At 44.9% G+C, this 26597-nt stretch overlaps 1 protein-coding gene, 1 long non-coding RNA gene, 1 other non-coding gene and 1 pseudogene across 19 annotated transcripts; all 4 read left to right on the top strand.

The window, feature by feature from the left end:
* Nucleotides 1-881: 881 nt before the first annotated feature.
* Nucleotides 882-12194, top strand: LOC127306673 (uncharacterized). Of its 17 annotated transcripts, none has more exons than XM_051337358.2 (6): nt 882-2511; nt 3176-3270; nt 4071-6694; nt 8232-8309; nt 9741-9789; nt 11782-12194. In XM_051337358.2, exon 1 carries the CDS (start codon nt 930-932, stop codon nt 2427-2429), a length of 1500 nt encoding a protein of 499 aa, XP_051193318.1. In that variant the 5' UTR covers nt 882-929; the 3' UTR covers nt 2430-2511; nt 3176-3270; nt 4071-6694; nt 8232-8309; nt 9741-9789; nt 11782-12194. The 17 variants fall into 17 exon arrangements, with proteins under 17 accessions (XP_051193318.1, XP_051193313.1, XP_051193310.1 ...); XM_051337353.2 differs by having other exon boundaries at nt 882-2586; XM_051337350.2 differs by having other exon boundaries at nt 882-2590.
* Nucleotides 12195-13071: 877 nt separating this feature from the next.
* Nucleotides 13072-13152, top strand: TRNAL-AAG (transfer RNA leucine (anticodon AAG)). Its single transcript has one exon. It is a non-coding gene; the product is annotated as a tRNA-Leu (tRNA).
* A 26-nt stretch (nt 13153-13178) lies between these two features.
* On the top strand, nt 13179-14314 carry LOC127310161 (2'-deoxymugineic-acid 2'-dioxygenase-like; annotated as a pseudogene).
* Nucleotides 14315-14815: 501 nt separating this feature from the next.
* On the top strand, nt 14816-19263 carry LOC127306675 (uncharacterized). The gene is made up of 2 exons (XR_007854800.1): nt 14816-18469; nt 18869-19263. It is a non-coding gene; the product is annotated as an uncharacterized lncRNA (long non-coding RNA).
* Nucleotides 19264-26597: the final 7334 nt, after the last annotated feature.

Here is a 26597-nt window from a genome sequence, read left to right as displayed (position 1 = left end):
AGAGACTGATTTTGTTGCAATACTATGTAGCTTCAGGTATGTCCTTCGCTATAAATATCTCGATGGTTTGGATACATACTTTCGATCCTGTGGAGAAAACTAAGACCGCGGGTTGATTCATCAAAATAGAAAGGGGCCAAATATAAAAGTTCTGCTGTGGCTGATTCTAAGCGTCGGATCGCGATCGAACGACCCGAAGAACAACCGGGAAATCCGGCGACCGACGCCTAGCAGTCGCCCAAAATGTCTAGTACAGTACTAGCGAACGCCCTTGCGAATTCAGTTCGGGCATGGCCAACGCTCCACGCTGGACAGCTTCCCCAGCTGTACACGTAGGATCGGATGGTCCAGGATAGCCTTGCATGCAGCTTGCAGAGCAAAGTGTTCTCTTGCAGAGGAGGCGACCTCCTCCATGCCAAAAACAAATTGTAGAGATAAAGCAAAGGAAAAGGTATGCACACACGGGCTACATACGGAAGAAACCTGAGAGGGAGAGGGGACCGGGTGAGAAAAAGCTGCGGAGGTGGATCACAGAGGGTGCAGCTCGCGTTGGAAGCTTGTAGTTTCGGTAGATGCTCCACCTGACTTTTACCTAGGTGGATTGATGGGGAAGCAACATGCATATGCCCCCGTTGGTCATGCCCTTCGCCTTTGTCTTGTGTAAAGGTGTGTTTGGTTTGTGCCCAAGATTACCCCACCAAAATTTTGGCGGTTAAGCTATTCCTTGCCCACAAGTTGGCCAACATTGGCTAAAATATTGAACTAGAGTTGGTAGTGGAACATTGGCAAGCCAAAAAATTGGCAACTATCCAAACAACAACCAATCTTTTTTTGGTCATGACCAAAAAATTGGTAGGGTATGATTTGGTAACAATCCAAACACACCCTAACTGACAGTCTCTCCTCCCTCCACGCCCCGAAGATCCCCAATGCCGCCGCCGCCGCCTCCTCCAGCTTCGGCTTCGTCACTCTCCCCCACGCCTTCAATCACATCATCCCCATCCGCTCGACAAATCGCCGCCGTCGTGCTCAACCACCCGTCGTCCACCCTCACCACCGCGTCGGCGCGCTCCCTCTCGGCGTCCCTCCTCGCCGTCGCGCCGGCGCTCCCGACGCCCGTGGCCAACTCCGTCCTCAAGCTCCTCTGGCACCACGCCCCGCGCGCGCTCCTCTTCTTCCACTCGCTCCTCCACCTGCCCGCCCGCGCGCACGCCGTCTCCCCCTGCACCATCGACCTCGCGCTCGACCTCTCCGCGCGCCTCCGCCACCCGCGCCAGCTCACCAACTCCATCCTCGCGCTCTTCCCGCGCCTCCGCCTGCCCTTCACCCCGCGCACCTTCCCCATCCTCTTCGAGCGCTTCGCCGCCTCGCAGCGCAGGCCCGACGTCGCCGTCCGCCTCTTCCTCTCGCTCCACCGCTCCCACCGCGTCACGCAGGACCTCCCCCTCTTCAACTCCCTCCTCGACGCGCTCGCCAAGTCGCGCCACGCCGCCAAGGCCGCCTCCCTCGTCCGCGCCCTCCAGGCCCGCTTCCCGCCGGACGTGGTCACCTACAACACCCTCGCCGACGGCTGGTGCCGCGTCAAGGACACCTCCCGCGCGCTCGACCTGCTGCGGCAGATGGCCGAGTCCGGCATCGCCCCCACCAAAACCACCTACAATATCATCCTCAAGGGCTTCTTCCGCGCTGGACAGGTACAGCACGCGTGGAACTTCTTCCTCCAGATGAAGAAGCGGGGGAGCAAAGACGAGAGCTGTAGTAAGCCTGACATTGTCTCCTACACAACAGTCATTCATGGGCTGGGTCTCGCTGGGCAGCTCGACAAAGCACGCAAACTGTTCGATGAAATGTCTCAAGAAGGATGCTGCACACCATCAGTGGCCACTTACAACGCGCTTATTCAAGTCATATGTAAGAAGGGAAACGTGGAGGATGCATTGACGGTGTTTGACGATATGCTCCAGCAGGATCTCACACCTAATGTGGTTACTTATACCGTCTTGATCCGGGGCCTCTGCCATGCTGCGAAAATCGACCAAGCTATGAAGCTCATGGAGAGGATGAAGAGTGAAGGCTGCGAGCCTGTCGTTCAGACATACAATGTTCTAATAAGGTATTCATTTGAGGAAGGGGAGATCGACAAGGCCCTGTGTTTGTTTGAGAGGATGAGTAAAGGAGAGGACTGCCTGCCCAACCAAGATACGTACAATATCATAATAAGCGCAATGTTTGTGCGCAAGAGGGCCGAGGACATGGCAATGGCTGCGAGGATGGTGATGGAGATGGTGGAGAGAGGCTACCTGCCCAGGAGGTTCATGCTCAACCGTGTCCTGAATGGGTTGATGCTGACAGGGAATCAGCAGATTTCTAGAGATCTCTTGAGAATGCAGGAGAAATATAGACGCCTGCGACGAGAAATTAGATTGTGATTGCCATTTTACTTCTATATTGGCATGAGTCCATGTTCTGTCTTTTGTGTATCATGCCATGCGGCTTGGGTACACAAGTAAGGTGCAACCTTTGATTGCCTTGCAATGACACTCATGGGGTATTATGATCCATCTATTGTGCAAGCGACACTTCATTGTTCGTATGTTTTGTGAACCTGTTCAAAAAGCTTGCTCTATTGTTTGTGCATATCTGATTTGCAGTTTAATTGCTTTTGTTTGGGGCTTGTGTTTTAGGTCTTAGCTCTGCATGTTTTGTTTGTACTTGGCGAAGGACAAGCAAGCTATTCAATTCACAATCTATTATCTCAAGTAATGTGGTACAGAGTTACTAGATTCTATACTATTAGGATGCTGCAAGTGTTTCTCTACAAGTAAGATAAGGTCTGGTCATGCTCTATGCCACTGATCAGCTATAGAATGTAGATACCAAACACAATGATACTCTTGGTCATCATGTTATAAACGGAAGGAGTGACTACACTAATAGCCAAATATTTACAACTAAAACAGGGCTAACAGTGACTTTTTGTTCTGGCATGTCAAAGTCAAGTATTGAGTCATACTGGAATTTTTGATTGTAACAAATTTATTATTGTTTTCTGGTATGCTGTGTGGAATCCGTATTGTTGGTTTTTGTTAACCATGTTATGCGCTGAGCGTGAACGGACTGAGAAAACACAAATGTGAAGTTAAACATTTTTTTTGGTTTCACTTTTGCTTTGCAGGTTTGTGGATGCTGGATATCTAGCAAAGGATAATTGTGCTCTGGCGTGACTGTGTGAGCCAACATACAGCATCAGTTATGGAATATAGAAGCAAGGTAGAATCTCTGTTCAAGATAAACTTTTGGAGTTTACTCCATAGTTTTTCTTGGCATCAACTTTTTCTTACATGTGTGCTCATTCTAGGTGTTACAAGTGGTAAATTTCTCTTTGAAAGTAGTGTGATAGCTGTCTCATGTAGCTGTGTTTACTACTGTTCTGGCTGTAAGAGCAGACACTATAGACTTGTGACTTCTTCGGTATTCCCTCCCCTTCTAGAAATATATGGCGCTTGTGCTTTCTCAGATTTATGTTTTACCTGGACTTTATCCGACAGTATGTGGAGTAAATGATACAAATTGATATCGTTGGACTCGTATTAAAAACTGTTAAATGGTATCCATTTTGTCTGAGATAACCCATATACTTTGAAAACTTGCTCAGGCTGTTTGGATTGAGGGAGTAGTGTCTAGACAACTCGGAAGCTTTCTCTGGTAGTCGTAAAAAGTCGCATAGCCAGATAAACATTGATGCTATATGAATTTAGGATAGTGTCAACTGTCAAGATAATGCACTTCATCATTAATCCTCTCTCCAGCATAAAATTTTCCACATCAGATTCAGTCCCTGCAATTTATGTTTCAGGCAAGTTATATTTCAGCATACAATTTATGTTTGTGCTCATGGTATACCAAGACTTACATCTATGTGTTTCAGGCAAGTTATGTTGTATTTTGTGCCCTTGGCTTACAAAAACATGCAGCGATGGGCTTACAAAACCTCTTCAAAGAGCTTGCTTTATTGGTTGTGTATATCTGTTTTGCAGTTTAATTACTTTTGTTTTGGTCTTGTGTTTTAGGTCTTAGCTCGGCATGTTATGTTTGTGCTTGGCGAAGGACTGCAAAGGTATTCAATTCACAGTCTATTATCTCATGTAATGTGGTGCAGAGTTACTATTTTCTATACAATTAGGATGCTGCAAGTCTTTCTCTAGAAGTAAGATAAGGTCTGGTCATGCTCTATGCCACTATCCAATGTAGATTCTATACTATTATGACTTCGTGGAGTGGTGGATGGCCGCTATCCAATCTACCCCTCGCGCTTTGCGGAAGGGAACATCCTCACGCTTGTTATGTTATTTGTGTGGTGGATTTGGAAACTGCGCAACGCGATCATCTTCGACAATGCGAGGCCTAACTCTAGTAGTCTCCTCGACACGATTCGATCCGAAGCTTGATCTTGGGCCACCGCCGGCACGATTGGCTTAAATGCCTTGATCCCCGCAGTTGCTTAGGTCTAGTGGGTTGAGTTGTTTGGTGCGGTGTTGGCTTGTCGCAAGCTTGTAAATAAGTAAACTCCTTTTTCTATCAATGCATTGAAATGCAAGGCTTTTGCGTTTTCGCAAAAAAATGCTCTATGCCACTAATCAGCTATAAAATGTAGATAGCAAACACAATGATACTCTTGGTCATCAGGTTATAAATGGAAGGAGTGACTACACTAATGGTCAAATATTTGCAAATAAAACAGGGCTAACAGTTACTTTTTGTTCTGGCACGTCGAAGTCAAGTATCGAGTCATACTTGAATTTCTGATTGTAAGAAAATTATTATTGTTTCCTGGTATGCTGTGTGGAATCCGTACTGTTAGTTTTTGTTAACCTTGTTATGGGTTGAGTGTGAATGGACAGAGAAAACACAAATGTGAAGTTAAACATTTGATAATTGCGCCCTGGCGTGACTCTGTGAGCCAACATACAGCATCAGGTATGGAATATAGAAGCAAGGTAGATTGGTAGAATCTCTGTTCAAGATAAACTTTTGGTCTTTTCTCCATAGTTTTTCTTGCGTCAACTTTTTCTTACATGTGTGCTCATTCTAGGTGTTGCAAGTGGTAAATTTCTCTTTGAAAGTAGTGTGATAGCTAGTCTGATGTAGTTGTGTTTACTACTGTTCTGGCTGTCAGAGTGGACACTGTAGGCTTGTGACTTCTTTCGTATTTCCTCCATCTAGAATATAAGGCGCTTCTTTCTTAGATATAGTTTTACCAGGACTTTGTCCGACAATATGTGGATTAAATGATAGAAAATTGATATCGTTTGGTTCGTATTAAAACATTATTAAATGGTTCCATTGTGTCTGAGATAGCCCATATACTTCAAAAATGTGCACGCCTTGTCTTTCTGGATGGAGGGAGTAGTATCTACACAAATCGGAAACTTTCTCTAGTAGTCGTAAAAATTCACATTATGGCCAGATAAACATTTATGCTATATGAATTTAGGATAGTATCAACTGTCAAGATATTGCACTTCGCCATTTATCCTCTCCAGCCTAAAATTTTCCACATCAGATTTAATCCCTGCAAGTTACACAATTCATGAAAATAATGCATTTTGCACAAATTTTCAATTTACACAACCTTTTAATTTTTGGGGGGCAATTTATGTTGTTGTTTGTGCTCTTGGTATACCAAGACTTACATTTATGTCTTTCAGGCAAGTTATGTTGTATTTTGTGCCCTTGGTTTACCAAAACATACAGCGATGAACTTACAAAACCTCTTCATTTCATACAATTAAGGTTCTTTAGTTCTCTAGAGCATCCTTCAGTTCTTTCCTACTTCCCTTTTTCAAGGTTCAGTAATGAAAACTAAAGATGACGGAATTAATTGTCAGACCACTTATTTAGCTCAATTTCTGCAAGGTTTAGTCTGTGTTATCATATTTATAGCTAAATGGTGATGCAAAGACTTGAACCATTAGCAACCTGTGAATGTGTAAATGAATTAGTATGATCTTCAGAGGGTCCTTATTATCTGCCGATATTCAAATCTGAAACTACTTTCTTATTAGCAGTACTATTGTTAGCCAGACTCTAAAGATTACATGTTACCCACACTTGGTTTAGTTTGTTTCCTAATAACCCTTAAAGGTTGATTGTGCTTTGCGGAAAGGGTGAGATGCTGGAAGATGCATGAATACCAGCTAGGTGATACAAAATGTTATAGTGTGATAATGCCCATTTTCATTGCTTTTAATGTTGGTGGTGTGATATTGTACTATTTTAGCCACTGCCAAACTATGATAGTCATGCTCTGTAATGTACCGAGAAATATGATTGAAAACTATCACTAATCCAATCCAATGCATAATAGTTGTGTTGTCAGCATTCCTTTGTTCAGTATTGCTTTGACAGACACAGCGAAGTGCACCTAATGCTCCCGTGCAGGATAGCTGCAGAAAGAATTTTGCATAGTATGTAAAAAGGGAATACATCACCGCTGGGAAAGCCATGGGATCGACACTGATCTGATCGTCAGAGAATGGCTTCCCTCCATTGCAGCGATCGCTTGTATTCAGCATCGGAGCCGTCATGAGTGGCAACATCTGCCGTGCGTGTGTAGTCACCAGGTGCAGCTGTAGCCATTCATGGAGCTTGGTTCCTCGCTTGCGTGGAGATGCCTCATCTGCATCTCTGACCAGTAAGTCTCTCTCACACACTGGTTTTTCTTTTGCCCAATTAATATGTAGGCATGCATGTTAACCATGCAAATAATATCATGCATTCACATTAGAAATCAGAGGGTGCAATTGTGCATGATGGAGAGACTATTGGTCATTTGGCTTGCTGAATGGCAGATTTAATCTTCAACTTGTGTGGAATCATGGCCTTTTGCGCATCCATACTTGCTTGATTTGGTGGGGGACGATGCCATTTTTAGCCTTTCGCGCATTCACACTTGTTGCTTGATTTGGTGGGGGACGATGTCATTTTTACATAACTGAACGTGAGCACCCATGTTGCTTCCCAGATTTGTTACACCCCAATAGTTTGAGTTTTCATCGATTTTTTGGTTCTTCTTTTCAGGAATCAATTTAACATTGAAATGGCTTTTAAGCATTGTTCAAAAAATCTGCCAAGTAGCCGATTACTCGCCTGACTAATTGTTAATCGTGAGGTGCCCGTGCCAAATAAGGCTATTCGGATGGTTTAGTCGCTGGTGCCAATTAAACAGTCTAACAGGTGACTAACCGGGATGAAACCGATTAACCGGTCAGCCAAGACGTCAAAGAAATTCCATTCTCCGCCTGACCCACCGCCTCCGCACAGTTTCCGTGCCCTCGGTAACTAGCGCTGCTTGACTCTTCGTTCCTCCGTCTTCATTGCCAGGATTAAATCGCCGCCGCACCATAGCTCACCTCCGACAGCGCATGTAGCAGACTAGGAGTAGCACGTCTCCTCATCTTGCTATTTAATATAGACTGCCGTGATGTACTGCACTATTGCTAGTATGCAACATATAGTGCTGTCCTATTTTTTTATTGTTGTGTGGCTGCCAGGTTCGACCAAACATTTTGCATGTGTGACTGCCTAGGTTCGCAATGATTTACATGTCCGTTCATTTCAATTACTCAAGATAATCTCGTGTAAAATATTGTTTTTGTATTTTTTTTTTTTTTTTGCATTTACTCGTTCAATAGAGCACATTTTAGTGCTCGAAATTTGCAATTTTCAAAAAATTCCACTGATTAATAGCCGACCGATTAAATCAGTCAATAGGCCGATTTCCGATTAATCCATTAACTCAAGCCGGCCGAGCAGTTAACGATTACCGATTTCTTGAACATTGCTTTTAAGAGAATGCAACTCTCACCGTAGGAGGCTCCATGTCAATTGGTATGTTTATCTCTCTTTTCTAGGTTCCCTCTTAGATGATGGTTGCAATGTCACTTGATTATTTGGTATGCTACAACTATGGATTCGTTTTTTTTTTGTTTGTACAGTTGCCACAGTTGCAGTATAGCAGAACACTAAAAGAATGAGTTTATTTAATTTATTTTGTTCTGATTCATGTTGTATTGCAAGACAAAAACCCAAAAGCTGAGTTTTACATATTCCGAACCAATTTAACTTTCACCAGGCTATAACTTTTTCTGTTGCAAGTTTGCTGTCATCCTGTAGGCCCTGGAATTCATGATGGCTGAACTATTTTGAGTTGTTTCATCTTGCTTCTGCAGGTTTTTGTTTCCTGCCAGAATGCCAGTATGACACTCTGAAACTGATGCAGTAGGACTATCTTATTCTCAAACGAGAGGGTAACTTCCTTTCCCGAGTAAGAAATGATTGCGACTTAACATTTGGATTGCATGACAGATTACTGCAAATAGCAAGGAAAGTGTCATGCTTATACTATTGTTGCTTTTCTCTGCGATAATTGCAGCAGGTTATGTGCTTATGATGGTAATTTTAGATAACATTAAGATTGAGATAATCCAGTAATCTTTCAGTTACGCACTATAAGTTTTTTAACTGAAGTTACATGCTACTACCTCGGTTCCGAAATGTAAGCCTTTTTAGAAACCCAAATAACTCTAGGTCTCTAAATTTGCTACCTTAGTGTACATATGAATATTTTAGTTCTATATATAGTAGATTACCACATACATGCAGATGCAGTGTTTTTCCTTTTACATCACATGGCCATCGCTTTATCCTTCTCTCTATTTACTTTTCTTATTGCATTGACTTGACTATGCTTTGTTCCATGGATTTTGTATATCTCACGGCAACATGCTAGCACTCCGGTTTTTTCATCTATCGTAGTTTATTCTTGCCTTTCTTACGTGCTCGGTGTGTGCTTGGCTGCTTGCACTAAACAGAGAGGATAACTGGATGGTTCATGTAATGGATATTCAGTGCCTATAGTTGGTAACATGCGCCTATTTTTGCAAGAGAATGCCTATTTTTTGTTTATCAAAAAACCTTTATTTTATTTTAAAGGAAACCTCTGAATTTTCATTGGAGATGAAATAAGTACTATGACAACCGTGGAATTTGAGAGTATACAGTATGTATACTTTGAGGTCTACATCTTCAAGAAAAAACTTGGGTATCCAGTATTTGATAAGCCATTTTGTAAGGAAATTATGTTATGCTTATACATCCAGCTATACTTTTGTTACCACCTTAGAATTTCCTTACAAACTGTCCGTATGTGGTATTCATTATGTTTGTATTCAGATGCCTCATCAACTTAATGCTGATGTGCTCTGTAACTGAGTATACACGGTAAATCTTATTGAAGCAATCATTCCTTTTTCTTATTCTATATGAAAATAAAGAATTTCAAAAATCGTAAGAAGCGAATGTGTGACAGATAAACCACTCTTGCGAAACCAATTCTTAAACTTCTAACCTGACACGATTCACATTACCCTGAAGTCTTATTATGCTCTCTTAGCAAATTTAAAAAGATGCATTGCAACCTTTAGATCGGTGACAGAGGAGTCATTGTTTCACAAGCTGCAAGCCATAGGATAGAATGAGAGAACAGCTTAGGGGTATTTTTTTCTCTTTCATTTTCAAGTAGCATTGTTCACAATTTTTTATGATCCCATCCTAGAATTGGGATATGTAAAATATCTACTTTTATCCCTGCTTCCGCAATCCTAGCCGCATATTTGGTTTCACCTAAAACAATTGAGAAGAGAAAAACGAAGCACTAAGTTTTTTTTTTTTTTGAACAGAAACGAAGCACTAAGTGGGTCTGACTTGAAGAGCTATGGTGCTTTTCCAGTAAGCTTACTTGTACATACAATTTTTTCCTGCATTCCTCTTTGTTTTTTTAGATTGTCATGAGGTGGAGTTTGATTCTGTTGCTGTCATTTTGTTTAGAACTATGCATCTACAAGCATGTCTTTAATTTAGGTCAATATATGTTAGATAGTTGAACCATAGAGAGATGAGTATTTGAGTTTCATAGAATTTTACAATGTGTGTTACTACATAGAGAAGAGTGAATACGAGATCTGCTGCTGAGGTGCAGATCTATCAATTTCCCCAGGTTCTTTAAATTTACAATGTGCGTTACTGCATTCTAATTAGTTTTATTATCGGGATGCTGCAATCAACTGGCAGACTCAAGATTTCTTTTATTTTTTTATCATTACTTTTTCAGTACAATTAGTTTAAATTGAGGCTCAACCTACAGATGGCGTGCAAATTACCACATTCCCAGTATCGATTGTTCCATTGCAGGCGAATTCCCCTGGTTAGACAAGCATGTGCGTCTCTTTATATGTAGTGTTACGTGGTATACCCTAATGGAAACACACTAGCACACACATCCCCATCTGGAGTAATATTTCATTGCCACGTGGTTTTTGTTTGATGTGGTTGATCTGTTCTTCCCTTTTTTTTCTTTGTACTGGAGATTTCTCCCTGGGTGGTGCCACAGCTGATCCAGTGTTCACTGCTCGGCTGGGTGAAGTCTGCTATTTTTGCCCTCTGTTCACGTTAGATTGGCTGCCGGCTTGCCATTGTGGTCGGTGGCTATGTATGCTTGGGTCTGGGATGCAAACTGTGAAGGCATGTACTTAGCCTTTTATACATAGCGTGAGCACGGTTCTCATGTGCTCTTCAAGGGTAGTTGTGTCGCTATTAGATACAGAGCGCGATCCATGTTCTTCTCTTTTTGTGTTCATCTGTTTTGTTTTACTGGAAATTTTAGTTCTTCATATCTGCTCCTTCCAGTTTACAGAGCATTTCAGTATGGTTGGTAGGCCTTCTTTACCTTTAGCTTGCTACTTATATGGTCCTCTGGTTTCCCTTCTACTACTACTACTACTACAGCAGGAAACCGAGGAAATTAAGGAGGGGGTTAATATTTGTTTTTTCCCCTTTATACGTACAATGCACGCTTCATTGATATTTTCATAGAAATAGATGACCACCATTGCTACTGCTTTCAGAGGTTGGTTTATGCTTCATGACATGTAATTTTACACAAGGTGTTTGTTATCTTCAGATAGCTCAGCGGGTAGGGATTGTAGAAATGTTTGAAAACTCTGCTCCTCAAATTACTCTATGTTCCCATCTGCAAAATAGCATATCTGACCATAATGGGTTTGTAAGTGTAGCTAGGAGGACCTCTGTGATATCCATTATTTGAACCTGCAGTCCAAAGATTATCCAGGAAAAGCATATGAGAACTCAGACCTCTTGGACAAAATATTTGGAAATACAATTGACCTTCTGCTCCTTTTTATATTGTTGTCTATTACTAAGTTTGAAGATGCAGTAGGTTTAAAAAAGCTTGTGCAGCTACTTATGATGCCGGAGATAGCAAAATGTACTACTCCCTCCGATCCATAATAAGTGTCGAGAACTTAGTATAAAAGTTTTACTTAGTACAAAATCCCCGACACTTTTTATGGATCGGAGGGAGTACCACATATCCAGATGTATTTTGATATGGTCATTCTTTCGAGATAGTAAACCAGGCGGCAATTGCTAGTGGCGAGTGATGCGGAAAATTTGATTGTTCATGCTGGCTTTGAATGCATACAACTAGCTTAGGCCAGTTCAGAAGAAAGAATGGTCTCTAGGATATTATGACATATCCTCTTTGAACCATGCCTTTATATAAGAGATTAAGATGTGTTTCTTGGTCAGGGCATAGGGTATACATGAACTATTGGTGGCAACAAGTCAGAATATTTTCTTTCAGAAGTTGCTGGGCATTGTGACTTTCTTTACTCATCTGATCATATATATGCCGTTTTGAAGGTGCTGCGAAATTCGATCTGGTGGTGGGGGCGGTGGGAGGAGAAGACAATGGGATATGTCAGAGACATGAGGTGGATGGAGGCGGGAATGGGCAGGAGCGGCGCCAGAGCGTACGGAGGAAAAAGAAGACGGTGGAGGGATGCAGCAGGTGGCCGGGGTGTACAAGATGCTGCCGCCGCTGCTGTCAACGTTGCACCATCACCAGATGGGGAGCTACCGCCAGTGTGGATGGGCGCTCTGAGCCTCTGACCAAAGCCGGCACTGGCGGCAAGTGATCTTCATTGTCGCGCACAAGTCTGAGTTTAGTTTCATTCGCTGGCTAACTGAATGTTTTATTTCCATGATTGCTAAATGGTTTTGGTGCTCGGTATTTGCATTATCGTCGGTGTTAATTGAACGTGTGCTATGCCTCATCCACTGAGAAATAAGTTTCGTCATGCTCCTTTCTATTTTTAATCTTGTGTTTGTGATGTGTTTTTTCATTCTAGTGGATGCAGCAAAAACGAAAACGAAAAACGTTAAATGAGAAAGTAGTTTGGGTAAGTGTTGGCCAGAGGCTGCTTGCTTCCACTTAATCAAGAGCGAGCTAATTTTGACCATTTTGTTCTAATTTGAATGCTCCTGTTGAGACATCCTTTTTTGAACGGATGGAGTATACGCAGAAAAATGGTATGGTATAAGAAAGGTTGGGTACTTGCGCAAGTATGATGACATGAATTTAGTCATGATGTAAAAGGGGTATATCTGTATATACTTCATACCTGTTTCATTTTCATTATGATTCTTAAGCTAGAAGATACACATCGTTTAATTTGCTGGTCTGCTAGGTCATTACTGTTTTCAACGGTGGTGTTTCTGTTGTGAATACAGAAAGCTCTACGCCTATATCAAATAAGTCAAGTCCCTTTCAACATCAAAACGATCAGATGGCCGAGTTGGTCTAAGGCGCCAGATTAAGGGTGTGTTTGGATTGTTACCAAATCATACCCTACCAATTTTTTGGTCATAACCAAAAGATTGGTTGTTGTTTGGATAGTTGCCAATTTTTTGGCTTGCCAATGTTCCACTACCAACTCTAGTTCAATATTTTAGCCAATGTTGGCCAACTTGTGGGCAAGGAATAGCTTAACCAAAATTTTGGTGGGGTAATCTTGGGCACAAACCAAACACACCCTAAGGTTCTGGTCCGAAAGGGCGTGGGTTCAAATCCCACTCTGGTCAACATTATTTTTGATTTTATTTGCTTTAAATAGTTGATATATAGCTCTTATACTGATAATAAAGCAAAAAGATCAGATGGCCGAGTTGGTCTAAGGCGCCAGATTAAGGTTCTGGTCCGAAAGGGCGTGGGTTCAAATCCCACTCTGGTCATATATTCTTTTTTGCTTGGCCAACCGATGAACCCATGTTGTGTACCCATTTGTTTTCACACAAGGACTAGCCACACATATGTTGTAGCAACAACTGATCTAGCTGCCACCCGTTCTCCACCGCATCAACTGACCGAAGCTCCACAGGTAGTCATCTTGCATGGAGCTGCTGTGCAATGCCCCGGCGCTGCGGCGCACGCCACCGTGCCGGACAGGTACGTCTTCCCGCCGGAGAAGCGCGCTGCCATGCAGCTCTCCGGTAGCCTCACTTCCCACGACATCGCCCTCCCCATCATCGACCTCCACGGCGGCGGGGCCCTCCTCTCTTACGACGGCCAATGCCGCAGCCAGGTGGCCACCGAGATCATCGCCGCCGGGAAGGAGTTCATTTTCTTCCAGGTGGTGAACCACGGCGTGGGGGAAAATGCCGTGAGCGCGTTCCGGGACGAGGCGGCGGGGAGGGGTTCTTCGCGCTGCCGGCGGAGGAGAAGCTGCCCTACTGCTCCTACGACATGACCAAGCGCTTCCGACTTGCCACCAGCACCTCCTACGACCGCGGCGAGACCCGCTACTGGCGCGACTACGTCAAGTTCCGCTGCTACCCGCCCTCCGACGACAACGTGCGCTGCTGGCCGTCCAAGCCGGCGGGCTTCGCTCCCCGCCTAGTCAACACGGGCTGGCGCAGACGCTGCTCGGGCTCATCGTCGAGGGACTCGGCTTAGACGGAGGTTTCTTCGCCGGTGATCTTAGCGGCGGCGACACCCACATGAGCATCAACCTACCCGCCCTGCCAGGACCCGACCGTCACAATGGGCCTCCTCACCCTGCTTTCCCAGGCCGACGCTGCAGGCCTCCAGGCCTGGCACAACGGGAGTTGGATCCTCGTCAACTTTGGCCACCAGATGGAGATCGTCACCAATGGTGCGCTGGCCAGCGTCGAGCACCGCGCCGTCACCAACTCCGCCGCAGCCAGGATGTCGGTGGCCACGCACGTGCACCCCACGGACGGGAGCCTCATTAGGCCGGCACCTCAGCTAGTTGACGAGATGGCCAATCCAGCCAAGTACAGGGAGTTCCTCTTCAGCGAGTTCATGGAGGCGTACGACGCCGCTGACGCCAGCAGGGAGGACGTGCTCGAGCCCTTCAAGATCTACCGCAGCTAGCTCCATGAGGAGCAAACATATTCACGATTTCTGCTGCTACCATGCCGAGGGTATGAAGTTAGCTAGTAGCAGAGAAGGAGAACAAAAGATTGGTTGCTGTGTGTGTGGAGGGGTTCTATATCTCTGAATTTGGGTCGTCAGTCATATGGGTCTTACAACTTTGTACCATATTCTGAATCAATGAAATGGCTTTGGGGCAAACATCATTGCCATATTACTATACTAAACCTGAACAGCCTCCATTTTTCACAGAGTTTTGAATATTTTTTACGATTAATACTGAGCCAACACGTGTGTTCCATGGTGGTTTAACTCCCACAAGTTTTTTCTTATGTACGCTTTGGTGCTCTCTAGCAATTCTGTTGGAGCTTTTAATTTTTTTCCTCTATTAGTCAGTCATTTGGGTATCATAGTTGTGTGGTTGTAGCTGTAAAGGAACGACCCGGTCAAAGCGGCGTAACTTCTCTCTGGATTTCTCCTCCTCTCTCGATTTATCCTCTTCCTCCCCGCCCGAGAATAGCCTCCACGGGCTGCCACGCCGGCAATGCTGGCAGGCCTGCTCGCCGTTGTGGACCTCCAAAGGCGCAGCACACGAGGAGGGGCATCTCGCCGAGTTCCCTTGGCCGGCCATGGTATCGCGTGCTGCGTCGATCTGGCCTCCGACGATCTCGGGAGGGAGAGGGGGCGGCGGCGGTATGGAGGTGAGACGGTGAACCCTCACCGGCAAGAGGCCACGGAGAAGGAGGCTACCGTGATCGCGGCCTCCCCCAACCCCCTGCGTGTTCGGCCGCGTCGTCCTGCTCTAGACAAGAGGAATCAGCGCGGGGGCCATGCAGGCATCGACGACGGCGCGCTGGGCAGGTCGCGGCCGAAGTCGGCCTTGGGGGGAAGCGAGAATATGTGTCGGTGGCAAAAGGGACCGCGATGGTGCTGGTGGCGCCCCTTATTCTCTCTCCCTGGCCGGGTGCTGCCCCCGGTGAAGGAGCTTGGGGCCCTCCTCTCCTCCAGAGGCGGCTGTGGGCGTGGATGAGGACCTGGGCGCCCTCCTCTTCTCCCCGACATGTATTGGGGAAGAGCTGACGCGGCCATCCTCGTGGATAGTGTCGCTGGCGGAGCCGCCGGATTGAGGTGGGGGCGCTGAAGGTTGCCGCTGCTCCCCCCCCTTCTCTCCTGGCCACCGTCACGCCTGGGTGCACGTCCGAGGTGTCGTCGGCCTCTAGGTCGTGCGCGCGGTAGGTTCGAGCGGGGCCGCCGCCGACGAGCCACGAGCGGTGGGCGTGGAGTTCTCGGTGGAGAGCACGACGGCGACGCGCCACAGCTAGGTGACGTTGAATTCGCTGCGGCCAACCTCCCGGCAGCTCTTGCTCGCGGCAGTTCCGTCGCACATCGCAAAGCTCCCTCCTGCCCCTGCTCGCTGCAGAGTTCCTCCGTGCCGCGCGCAGCTCTAGGTCCATGCTGGACGCCGAGTCCCGCCGCGTCTCCTCTTCGGCTCAACGCCGTCCCTATTTGCGCCAGAGTCCTGCCATGCTGCCCGCCCCTGTTCGATGCTCAAGATGCCGTGCCCGCGCTCGCCTGGTGATGCGCGTCCGAGGCGTGGCCGGCCTCCGACCGTCAGGTATGCCTTCAGATCCCGTACAGGGAAATTCCTCTAATCCTGGCTGTGTCGGCTGATTCTGCTGCCGAGTCAGCCTCTACGTATCTTGGCCTGTAGGCCTTTAGAATTCATGTGGCAATCAGAATACCACTCCTTTTGTAAATGAAGATTTTTTTTCACATTTTTCAGAAATTTTACATGTGATTGATACACCTGCGTCTGGGTCTGCCAAAGCAAAACTGAACAACATAATTTTGTGGCTTTATTATTAAACCATATCATAATTTTGAAAGCTAGATTGTCAGTTAGTATTCTGAACCAAGCTAGCCCAACCAACTAAGAGGTATAGAAACATTTTATTTGGTGCTAAAGTTATGATCTGACTCCACAATCTTCATGCTTACCATACATTTTAATTAGCTCTCTAAAGTAGCTCATGCCTCAGTAGGCCTACATTTTATATGTTGGATCCATATGGTGCCAGTTAGTCAATCAGTTAAGTCGTTCGTTTAGGCTAACTGTCGGCTCAATTTAACAATTATCTTAGCTGACTAATTATGCTGACTAATTGAGTGATTACTTAGAATTTGGCCTAGAGATGCAGTGTTCTGTTGAGAGTATGAGTAGTAGTAATTATTGCGCATATTTGTGCATTTGCGCCCTCTACAATCTCACTTATAGACTGCAACAGGTTGTGTTCCGAGCAAGCTCATGGTTGTTTGCACTTGAGAAAAGATTGTACCGTTGTGTTCAATTTAAGGGACACTGCATTTCTAAATCAACATTGTCATATGTTCCATGACAGTAAACTAAGCTCCAGTGGCATGTTCATACCTAAGCCAAGAAGCTGGCACGACACGGATTATACACTGCCAGATCGCCAGCCCAACTAGACTAATTTGTACGAGTTCTTTGAGACCTAGACTGTTCTATTATGTGAATTATGATTATGTATAGCTTCATATTCTTGGTTTTCCTTATTGAGAGTGGCATGCAGAGAAACAGAAATTGCATATTGGTTCATGCACTGGGCAGGCTTGCTGCTCCTGGACGACGGCACGGTAGGCTCTTGATCAATGGTGAAGTCAGGAACACCTGATGTTGAATGGCAGGCATTAGTGCACTTCAGGTGACACTCATTGGATTCTTAGGTTGAAATTTTTGTTGGTACTCACCCACTCATCATGTCCTAACACTAATGTATTACCTGATGTTTTGGCCTAGAAACTGGATTGATAATAATTCAGTAGTTGTCATTACTATACCTGCTATTTTTTTGCTAATGTTTAATATAGAAAAGGTTGTCGTAGGAGCTTCCAGATTATTGTGTTTATGCCTTCTTTATTATAATCTTGCACATGGCGGCGTGATCTTCGATTGACTTCCAGGGTAATACTGGATTGGTCTTGATTGGGTGTAGAGACCGCTTCACTCTCTCAATTAGACACAAGGGGCAACACAGCTCTATGGCAGTCGCATCAGCAGCAAAATTAAGTACCATATGTCTCTCTCTTTGAAACAATACACTTTTAATTCATGATGTAAGATTTTATGATGTTTTAGTGTTCAGATAGTGCTCATGAAGCAGTCAAATTAGAGGAATTAATCTTAATTGCTTTAAAAGATGATCTAATTATTCATTCCCCTAATTAGCTCTACAATGTAGTAATTTAATGCTGGAGCCATTAAGAAAAATTCAACCCAGTTAGTTGATTCATGTGCGTTTGATCTCAAGTCGAGTGATCCACTTTTTGTTTATATGAAGATTCTATGAAGTGCGCTTCAGCAAATACTTACCATCCCTACAAGTCGTGTCAACAACTCATTCTGGATATTTGAGATTGCCACTCTTCTGTATGGAAATGAATCAGCCATTTGATTTCTCTGTGTTAGTGCATATGTAAATACTATCTGGTTTGTGCGATTGTGTTCTTCTCATATCCTCTTTGCAATATGTCAGTCATCTTTCTAAATATGTTTACAAAAATATTATATGCACATACTACCTCTTCTATCCAACCATTTTAAAATGTCTATTCTAAGCTATTACTAACATGCAGCTATCAGCAAAACGTACTTATATGCTTCAATGATATCAGTTGGCAGTATGGTTCACACTTTCGAGAGCCCACATAAAATTCAATACTGTTACCGATTGAACACCAATTTTGTTAGCTAAATATTTTTATATATTTCTTAGCTAGGGCAAAAAAGAAAAGTTTTGGTTACATTTGTAGTTGTACCCCTATGTTTCCAGCACTAGGTAATCTATTTTGATTGACGTTGAGATTCTCCACCTTGACGGAAAGAAGAGACCTCAGAGCGACACTATAATCAAACATACACTTGCTCATCATGGAACTACTGCAAGGAAAACAATGCTAGCCATTACCTTACAGTCTTGGGCACTCTACAGAATACCTACCCTGACAGGTTGATGGCTGCGGCCTAAGATGCCAAAGGTCTGAACTTCCAATAGCAACACCAAAGATTTCTTCATACATACACGGTCGACCGCCGGTATTCTCCATATAAAACTTGGATGTTAGTTCTTGCTCCATGTAAGAACGCTTCACCTCTCTTTGCTTACTTTGTTTGGTTCTTTTCATATATAATATTATGTTATTCGTTAGATTTTTTGTTGCTAGGATTTTTTTTACCAGCCCAAAAATTTTGTTCCTTTTATACTTTTAAAATGTTTGTCATATGCCCAAATCAAAAAAATTCTTCACTATTTTTATGTCCTTTCCCTGAAATCGTCCCTCACAGAATTTTTTCTTTACTACTTATTTAGCTTTTAGAGTTCGACTATCTTTTTTCATTTCACACACAATCTAAATTTTCATAGTATATCTGATTGTTTGTGTACATGGGAAGTTTGAGGCTATGAGCGATTCAAGAAGAGTCCCCCTCTCAGTTTTAGAGATTGGCAACTAATAAAGCAATTCATTCTATTCTAGGGGATGAAAAGATCATAGAGGCACTAGGACTCTAGGAGCTGAGAAGAATCCTCTTTTGCATCAATGGGTGTTTTATCGGTTACTAAAGAAGATCACGGTGGACCAAGTGAAGAGCACACCATCCTCTCATCCAACCATGAAGATGACGGCACTGAGGACTGACAACTCAAAGACGTGGGAACACCGACACCACCCATCCTACTGTGGTACTTGTGCATCCCTGCTTAGCTTTTCTCGCTAGAAAAGAGCTGTCATGCATACTAAATAGAATTTAGGATCTATGATATTTATGCAAGACATTTCATGAACTATGTAAGCAAGTTCCAGGTATAGATTAATAAGACCGGCTAACCTCCATTTTCTAATTGAATTTGCCCTCTAAGTGTCGCCACTCACCAATGTTGTGACAAACTCCTTACAACCACCAATGTTACCTCACGGGCGTGGCGTACGATGGTCAATATGCAGTGCCAGTTATTATTACCAGACTTAACTTTGGTTTCTTTCTGATGCCGCTTATTTACTTGATTTTCAGGATCAGCTTTTTATGCACATAAGTTCAATCACCTTGATCCATTACTTAAAAGCAAAGTATTAATTACTTTTATCAATTCAAGTATGGTCTTAAAACTATTAACACCATCATATTATAGGTCGGTGCGGCGTGCCGCCGCGCCCATTCCTACTAGTATTCTGAATCACTGAACTGTGTGCTTGTGAATCACTGAATTGAGTTTGGGAACTTCAGAACATTATCATGTTGAGAACCACTGAATTATCGAGCGATATGCTTGATGAGCAACCTAAGCCAACAAAAAAATGTTAAGAACCACTGAATTGATTTTTTGGAGTTGCAGAAATGATCACGACAGACGTATATCCCAAAAAAACACGTGGCAACACACAGGGAAATCAAATGCAGGTTTGTGTAGTATCAGCATTAGCACTTATCATTTCGAATTTAAGAGGTTCATCTTATTCCACACTTTGTCGAAAGGGAGAAGGATATAAAACTAAAAGGGAGGTTCACCAGGCATGTGCGTATTTCTCCTTTCATGACATTAAATAACTGAGAAAAATTGAAGCAGAATAACTATGCTTGTTCATGGAGATTTCATCATGTGCGTGTCGTAGAGACTGAAACCATAATAGATCATGAATTTTAAGTCACTATTTAATCACTACAACTATGTTACTCTATATATATTCTTTTTTCGCACATGTTCTTGCATACAAGTTGAATCAGAACAAGCACTTAAGAACGTAATCTATAATATGCATCTATCAATACATCCCACACATAATAGACTCGAATCTCATATATCAATATCATATAATAAAGATCCACCAAATAATAATTACGAACATAACGTTGGACTACTCCCCCTTCATCATGGTTTTGATGTGGAAGACGTTGGAGAAGGTGGAGATCCCTCCAGCGACGACTCCAGCGGAGTTTCCCCCTCCAATCTTCGTTGTTGCACCCTTTGTTTTGGTGTTTCTATGTCTCGTCAAGAAAACCCTGGTGGTCATATATATTGGGGTTTTAGGTCGAACGGAGTTCGTAGGCGAAATAATCAGCCGAAACGGACGGCGAGGCTCAAAAGAGCCAGGGTGGCGCGCCCACCCTTACTAGGCACGCCATCTGACATTTTTTGGGCCTCCAGGCCTCCCTCGTGAGGTCCAAATGCTCCAGATGTTTCTTGTGGTGAAATATTGAAATCCCTGAAATCCTAGCTCAATTTGACTCGTTGAGGTCCCTGAAAGTAAAAAAAAAAGTACACAAAAAAGAGTTTTCCTGTTCTGCAGAGTTATAACCTAAATAAAGGGGATCATTGGTAAATCACCATAAATCAATATAAAACATGGATTTAACATCATATATGCTGCAAATATGTGATAATATGTATCAATAAACTACAAAGTTCATGTATGCATTTTACATGCATCACCGTCATCCTAGAAGCACTGCCGCCAGCACAAGGAGACTCCGCATTGTTGGAAATATGCCCTAGAGGCAATCATGAATGATGTATTTCCTAATATATTCATAAAGTAAGGTCGTACTTGTATGAACTCTTTCATATAGCATCGAATACGTGATTCGGTTGTGGAACTATATGCTTATGTTGTTCATACTAAATTCTCCTTAGTCATTGAGGTTGTGTTAGACACACGACTTAGATTAATGTGCAAGTCGGTTGATGACTCCGTTGCACTTGTCATGGACGTGGTGATGCTAATCCGACTTACACAAACTTGGCTAAATTGTTTAGCGAATCAGACTGACCCACAGGGATACGCAATGAGCAAAGTCGTCTTTTGCATCTCTCTATCAATGTAATGCCTAGACCCGAGGTTATTGCATGATCCGAGCTGTGGATCGGCCGACTTAGGTTCTGTCAAACGTTGTTCTGTAATCGAGTGATATGATTCAGAAAGTATGGCCATGCGCGACTTGGTTAAGTGTTAACCGAGGCGATCGACTAAGGATTAGTCATGTGAATCAGATATCACGAATCGAGAAGAAAGTTGAGCTATTAAAGGGATGGCGACAACTTGCCTATAGATTGACAAGGTATATCGTGAGGCAAAACGGACTTAGACATTTGTCACATTGAAAGGTTAGTCGCCATGACTTTACGTCACTTGGGAGCTAGCAAGTTCAGCGAGGAGCCACTAACAGTTATCGACTTGAGACCAGGTGTTCATGGGAGCGACTGAGACTCGGAGCCATGACGGGATACTTGGAAGGGTAACTCTAGTCATGTCTAAGGGGTCGTGAACCTGCAGGGTCACACACTTAAGAGCAAGGAGTCAGATGAATGTGATCCAACTGAAATGGAGTCAGTTCGAGTTGCACTTGGACTGGACCAGAACTGGTTCAGTGAGTTGGACTCACAGTGACCAAGATAGGGCCCAAGTGAGTGGGCTGCAAGTGTTGTGAATCCCACACTCACTCCCTATATAAAGTGGGGAGGGTGTGATACGTCTCAAACGTATCTATATTTTCTTATGTTCCATGCTACTTTATTGATGATACTCACATGTTTTATACACACTTTATGTCATATTTATGCATTTTTCGGCACTAACCTATTGACAAGATGCCGAAGAGCCAGTTGTTGTTTTCTGCTGTTTTTGATTTCAAAAATCCTACAAAGGAAATATTCTCGGAATTGGACGAAATCAATGCCCATGGTCTTATTTTTCCACGAAGCTTCCAGAAGACCGAGAGAGATACGAAGTGGGGCGACGAGGCGCCGCCACACTAGGGCCACGCGGCCTAGGGGGGCCCGTGCCGCCCTAGTGTGTGGCCCCCTCGCGTCGCCTCCTGACCTACCCTTCCGCCTATAAGAAGCCTTCGTCGAGAAAACCCCAGTACCGAGAGCCACGATACGAAAAACCTTCCAGAGACGCCGCCGCCGCCAATCCCATCTCGGGGGATTCAGGAGATCGCCTCCGGCACCCTGCCGGAGAGGGGAATCATCTCCCGGAGGACTCTTCATCGCCATGATCGCCTCCGGAGTGATGTGTGAGTAGTTCACCCCTGGACTATGGGTCCATAGCAGTAGCTAGATGGTTGTCTTCTCCTCATGTGCTATCATTGTTCGATCTTGTGAGCTGCCTAACATGATCAAGATCATCTATTTGTAATGCTACATGTTGCGTTTGTTGGGATCCGATGAATATGGAATACTATGCTATGTTGATTATAAATCTATCATCTATGTGTTGTTTATGATCTTGCATGCTCTCCGTTGCTAGTAGAGGCTCTGGCCAAGTTGATACTTATAACTCCAAGAGGGAGTATTTATGCTCGATAGTGGGTTCATGCCTCCATTAAATCTGTGACAGTGACAGAAAGTTCTAAGGTTGTGGATGTGCTGTTGCCACTAGGGATAAAACATCAATGCTATGTCTAAGGATATTTGTGTTGATTACATTACGCACCATACTTAATGCAATTGTCTGTTGTTTGCAACTTAATACTGGAAGGGGTGCGGATGCTAACCCGAAGGTGGACTTTTTAGGCATATATGCATGTGTTATCACCAGGTTTTAACCAAATCAGAGGTGGGCCATGATTGAGATGGGCTTAGCGAATATGCATGGAAATTATTCATGAATCGGCCTTGTATAAAGAGTTTGGGCCAAATTGCCCGTGTATCTGTAAAATATAGTAGGATACGTGTCGGTTAGGATTAAGAGATAGAGTTTAGATCGTGCACGGTTGGGATTATTTTCAAGTTAGAAAGTATGCGGACTATAAATATGTATCTAGGGTTTTTTGAGAAGAAGGACGATCACGTTCACAACAAACCAATCTAGGCGCATCGCCACCCCTTGTTTCGAGGGTTTCTTCCGGGTAAGCGCTATGCTGCCTAGATCGCATCTCGCGATCTAGGCAGTATCTTGTTTATTCGTTGTTCATGTGTTGCTCGTACTGAAGCCTTTTTGATGGCGAGCAACACCGTTATCATGGATATGTTAGGGTTAGCATCGGTACTTTCTTGATGTATTTTGATTAGTCATGCTACCCCTGGATATCTAGCCACCCTTGTACCGATCTTAGGTGCAAGGGTGGCACCTTGCTTAATCTTTATTTAGTAGATTCGATCCGTTATGATTGCTCCTTGTTCTTCAAGGATTAGTTTGATATCTACATAGTTAGGCCTTGCAAACGGGTTGAATGATCCAGTAGCACGTAAGGTATAGTTTGCTAACCCTAGAGAGGATGTTCCGGGAATCAACTTCATGTTGGTTTTTAGGCCTTCTCTAGGGTTGGTTTGTTGTTATCTTTCGTGTCTGCCAGGCTCAATTACGTGTAGGATGTTCCGGTTATGTGGTGAAAACCCTAAATCGTCGTAGATCGTTTTAACTTAATATTGATCAAGCAGGACCACCATGTTATCGTAGATCTCATACGAATCATGGGTGGATCGACTCCTTGAGCCGATTCACAGGACAACCTGAGAGCCGATCGAGGCTCGTATTTAATGTTTACGTGTATGCCATGCAGGAAACTAGTCGAAGCAATCCATCACCTTCCTGACCAGGTATAGGTCAGGTGGCACGCCCTTGCACCAGCATCGGACGTGCGTGCCGGAGCATTGCGGGCCGTCGCCCGAGGGACCAGGGCCCACCAGCAGTCCTGGGAGCCTCCCGGCTCTAAGTGTTGCCCGTCGCTACTCGCCGGTGGGTTTTGGTGGTCAACACATTCTGGTACGCCCGGTGGGACTGTCTTCTACATCAACTGCATCAACATCCGCATCAGAGATGGCGGAAGATCCAGTCACGTACGAAGATCTGACTGAGGAGTACAAGAAGAAGTATGACGAGATCAAAGCTCTCTTCGAAGCCGACCTCATCGGCTCTTTCCAGAGGACCCGCTCACACGGCATCAGGTGGGGAGGGTTCTCAGCTGAAGGCGCTCTCGATGGAGTGGATCTGTCTACTCCTTCAGAAGAACGCACCAGGTCTCTACGTCAGGAGATTAATCACATGGTAGCTCATTCGCTACACCGCCATTCTGAGAGCCCGGTGAACGCTTTGGAGCGTGTCGCGCTTCGCGTGGTCCAGGAAATCATGAAGCATCAGTACTCTCCGTCAGGACCTACTCTAGGGACTCACCAAGGAGAGATGCCATTCCAGACCAGACCACAGCTGCCATTCGTGCTAGCAGCACCAGAACTGCCGAGTTTACCGGCATACGTCGTCTACAAGATCGGTGGCGATCCTAGTGATTATCAGTTCTTGTATGAACCGCCTAAGGAGATCCCGCACGGATACATGTGCACATATGTGCCAGACTGCAATAACTGGGCACGCACGAACCAGGTTGCAGTAGGAGGGATTTCTGGGACAACAGGAGGGGTTTCTGGATCGGATCCCGAGAAGCAGGCGTGGCTAGCTAAATATGCCACTCCAACGAATCATCAAAGCTCAACTCCTGCAGCTAGCACCGTGGATCAGATCAGTGCAATCTTGAGAGACCAGTTCGGCATGGTGCCGAAGAGGAGGGCAATCAGCTATTCCAAGCCGTACCCCAACGAGTATGATTTGATCCCACTACCACCCAAATATCGGCTCCCTGAATTCTCCAAGTTTAGTGGATCAGAAGGCTCTAGTTCAGTTGAGCATGTGAGCCGATATTTGGCGCAGTTGGGCATGATCTCAGCATCAGACCCATTACGTGTGAGGTTTTTCGCGCAATCTCTCACAGGATCGGCTTTCGGGTGGTACACCTCGTTGCCACCAGATTCAATCCGGACTTGGAAGCAGATGGAAGAGCAGTTCCACATGCAATATCACTCAGAAGCTTCCGAGGCTGGCATTGCCGATCTGGCACAAGTACGACAGAAGCGCGGAGAAACGGTATCGGAATACATTCAGCGCTTCAGGACCGTCAGGAACCGATGCTATTCGGCTCGTATGAATGAAAAAGAAGCAGTCGATCTGGCAGTGGTGGGTCTCCCGTCGCCGATCAAGGATATGGCTTCCCAGGCAGAGTACACTTCACTGGCGCATATGGTTCAGAAGCTATCATTATATGAACAGCGCCACCCAGAGTTGTACCAGGACAAGTTCAAGCGCTCGGTAGTCCTGGTTGAGACAGAAGAAGATGAAGACTCTGCAGGAGATCAGGAGGTAGCCGTGGCTGAATGGACTCGGGGGGCAAACCCCGTGTCCTGCAAATGGGTTAAACCACAAGGTCCTGCAAAAGGGTTTGACTTCGACGTAAGCAAAGCTGAGCAGATTTTCGACCTCTTACTCAAGGAGAAGCAACTGAAGTTACCCGAAGGCCATAAAATACCTACGGTGCAAGAGATGAATGGAAGGCCATACTGCAAGTGGCATAACTCATTCACCCATACTACCAGCGACTGCAGAGTGTGGCGTCAGCAGATCCAAATGGCGATAGAACAAGGCCGTCTAATTTTCAGCCAGTACGCCATGAAAGTTGACACGCACCCTTTCCCTGCCGTTAACATGGTGGAGTGCACTTACCCCGGGAGGTGCTAGCCAGGTTTCTCGTTCAGCATTAACATGGTAGGACCTGTGTACCACCCTGGTAAGGACAAAGACGAGCGCAGCCGCTCCCGTGGCAAGGAAAAAGAGGAGGCCGTCCCACGCGACCGGCCCCGACATGATGACAAGCGCTACATCACAGAGGAGCAAGTGAGGAATGTGCGATACCAGCGACCTCTCTCCGAGCATCTCCTCAACAAATATGAGCGTCAGTACGACCAGCGCCGGCGATACGACAACGACGACGAAAAAGATCGTCGGTCTAGTGTGGATAACAGGAAATATCGTCGGTATGATCGAGACGACGAAAGATATGAGCGCCGTGCCAAGGAAAAGTCAAGAGAGCAGGACGACGTGGGCAGACACTGGGATTGTCCTTTCTTCAAGCATTGCTGGGATTCAGGGATGAGCCGATTGCCTACAATCGGCAACTGCCCAGAGTGTAGACAGAAAAAGAGGGACACAGGAGACGTGTCAGTGTTCAAGCGTCTAGGGCCTCTCCCGTCTCGGAACAAGCAAGCTGAGTCCTCTCGGGTGGAAGATCTCGAGGAGCTAGAATATGAAGATGAAGAAGAAGAAGATAGATACCACCGGCCAAGGTGGTGCCCTGATGGACTCAGTCATTCTCAAAAGCGTAGGGTTCAGCGACTACGTAGTGTAGAGGAAGCCGAGAGACGATACCTACACGCGTTAAGGA

Source organism: Lolium perenne, chromosome 6, assembly GCF_019359855.2.
Source record: "Lolium perenne isolate Kyuss_39 chromosome 6, Kyuss_2.0, whole genome shotgun sequence".
NCBI classification, from domain to species: domain Eukaryota; kingdom Viridiplantae; phylum Streptophyta; class Magnoliopsida; order Poales; family Poaceae; genus Lolium; species Lolium perenne.
The sequence above is the reverse complement of the archived record's forward strand: the minus strand, read 5'-3'. Positions and strand labels throughout refer to the sequence as shown.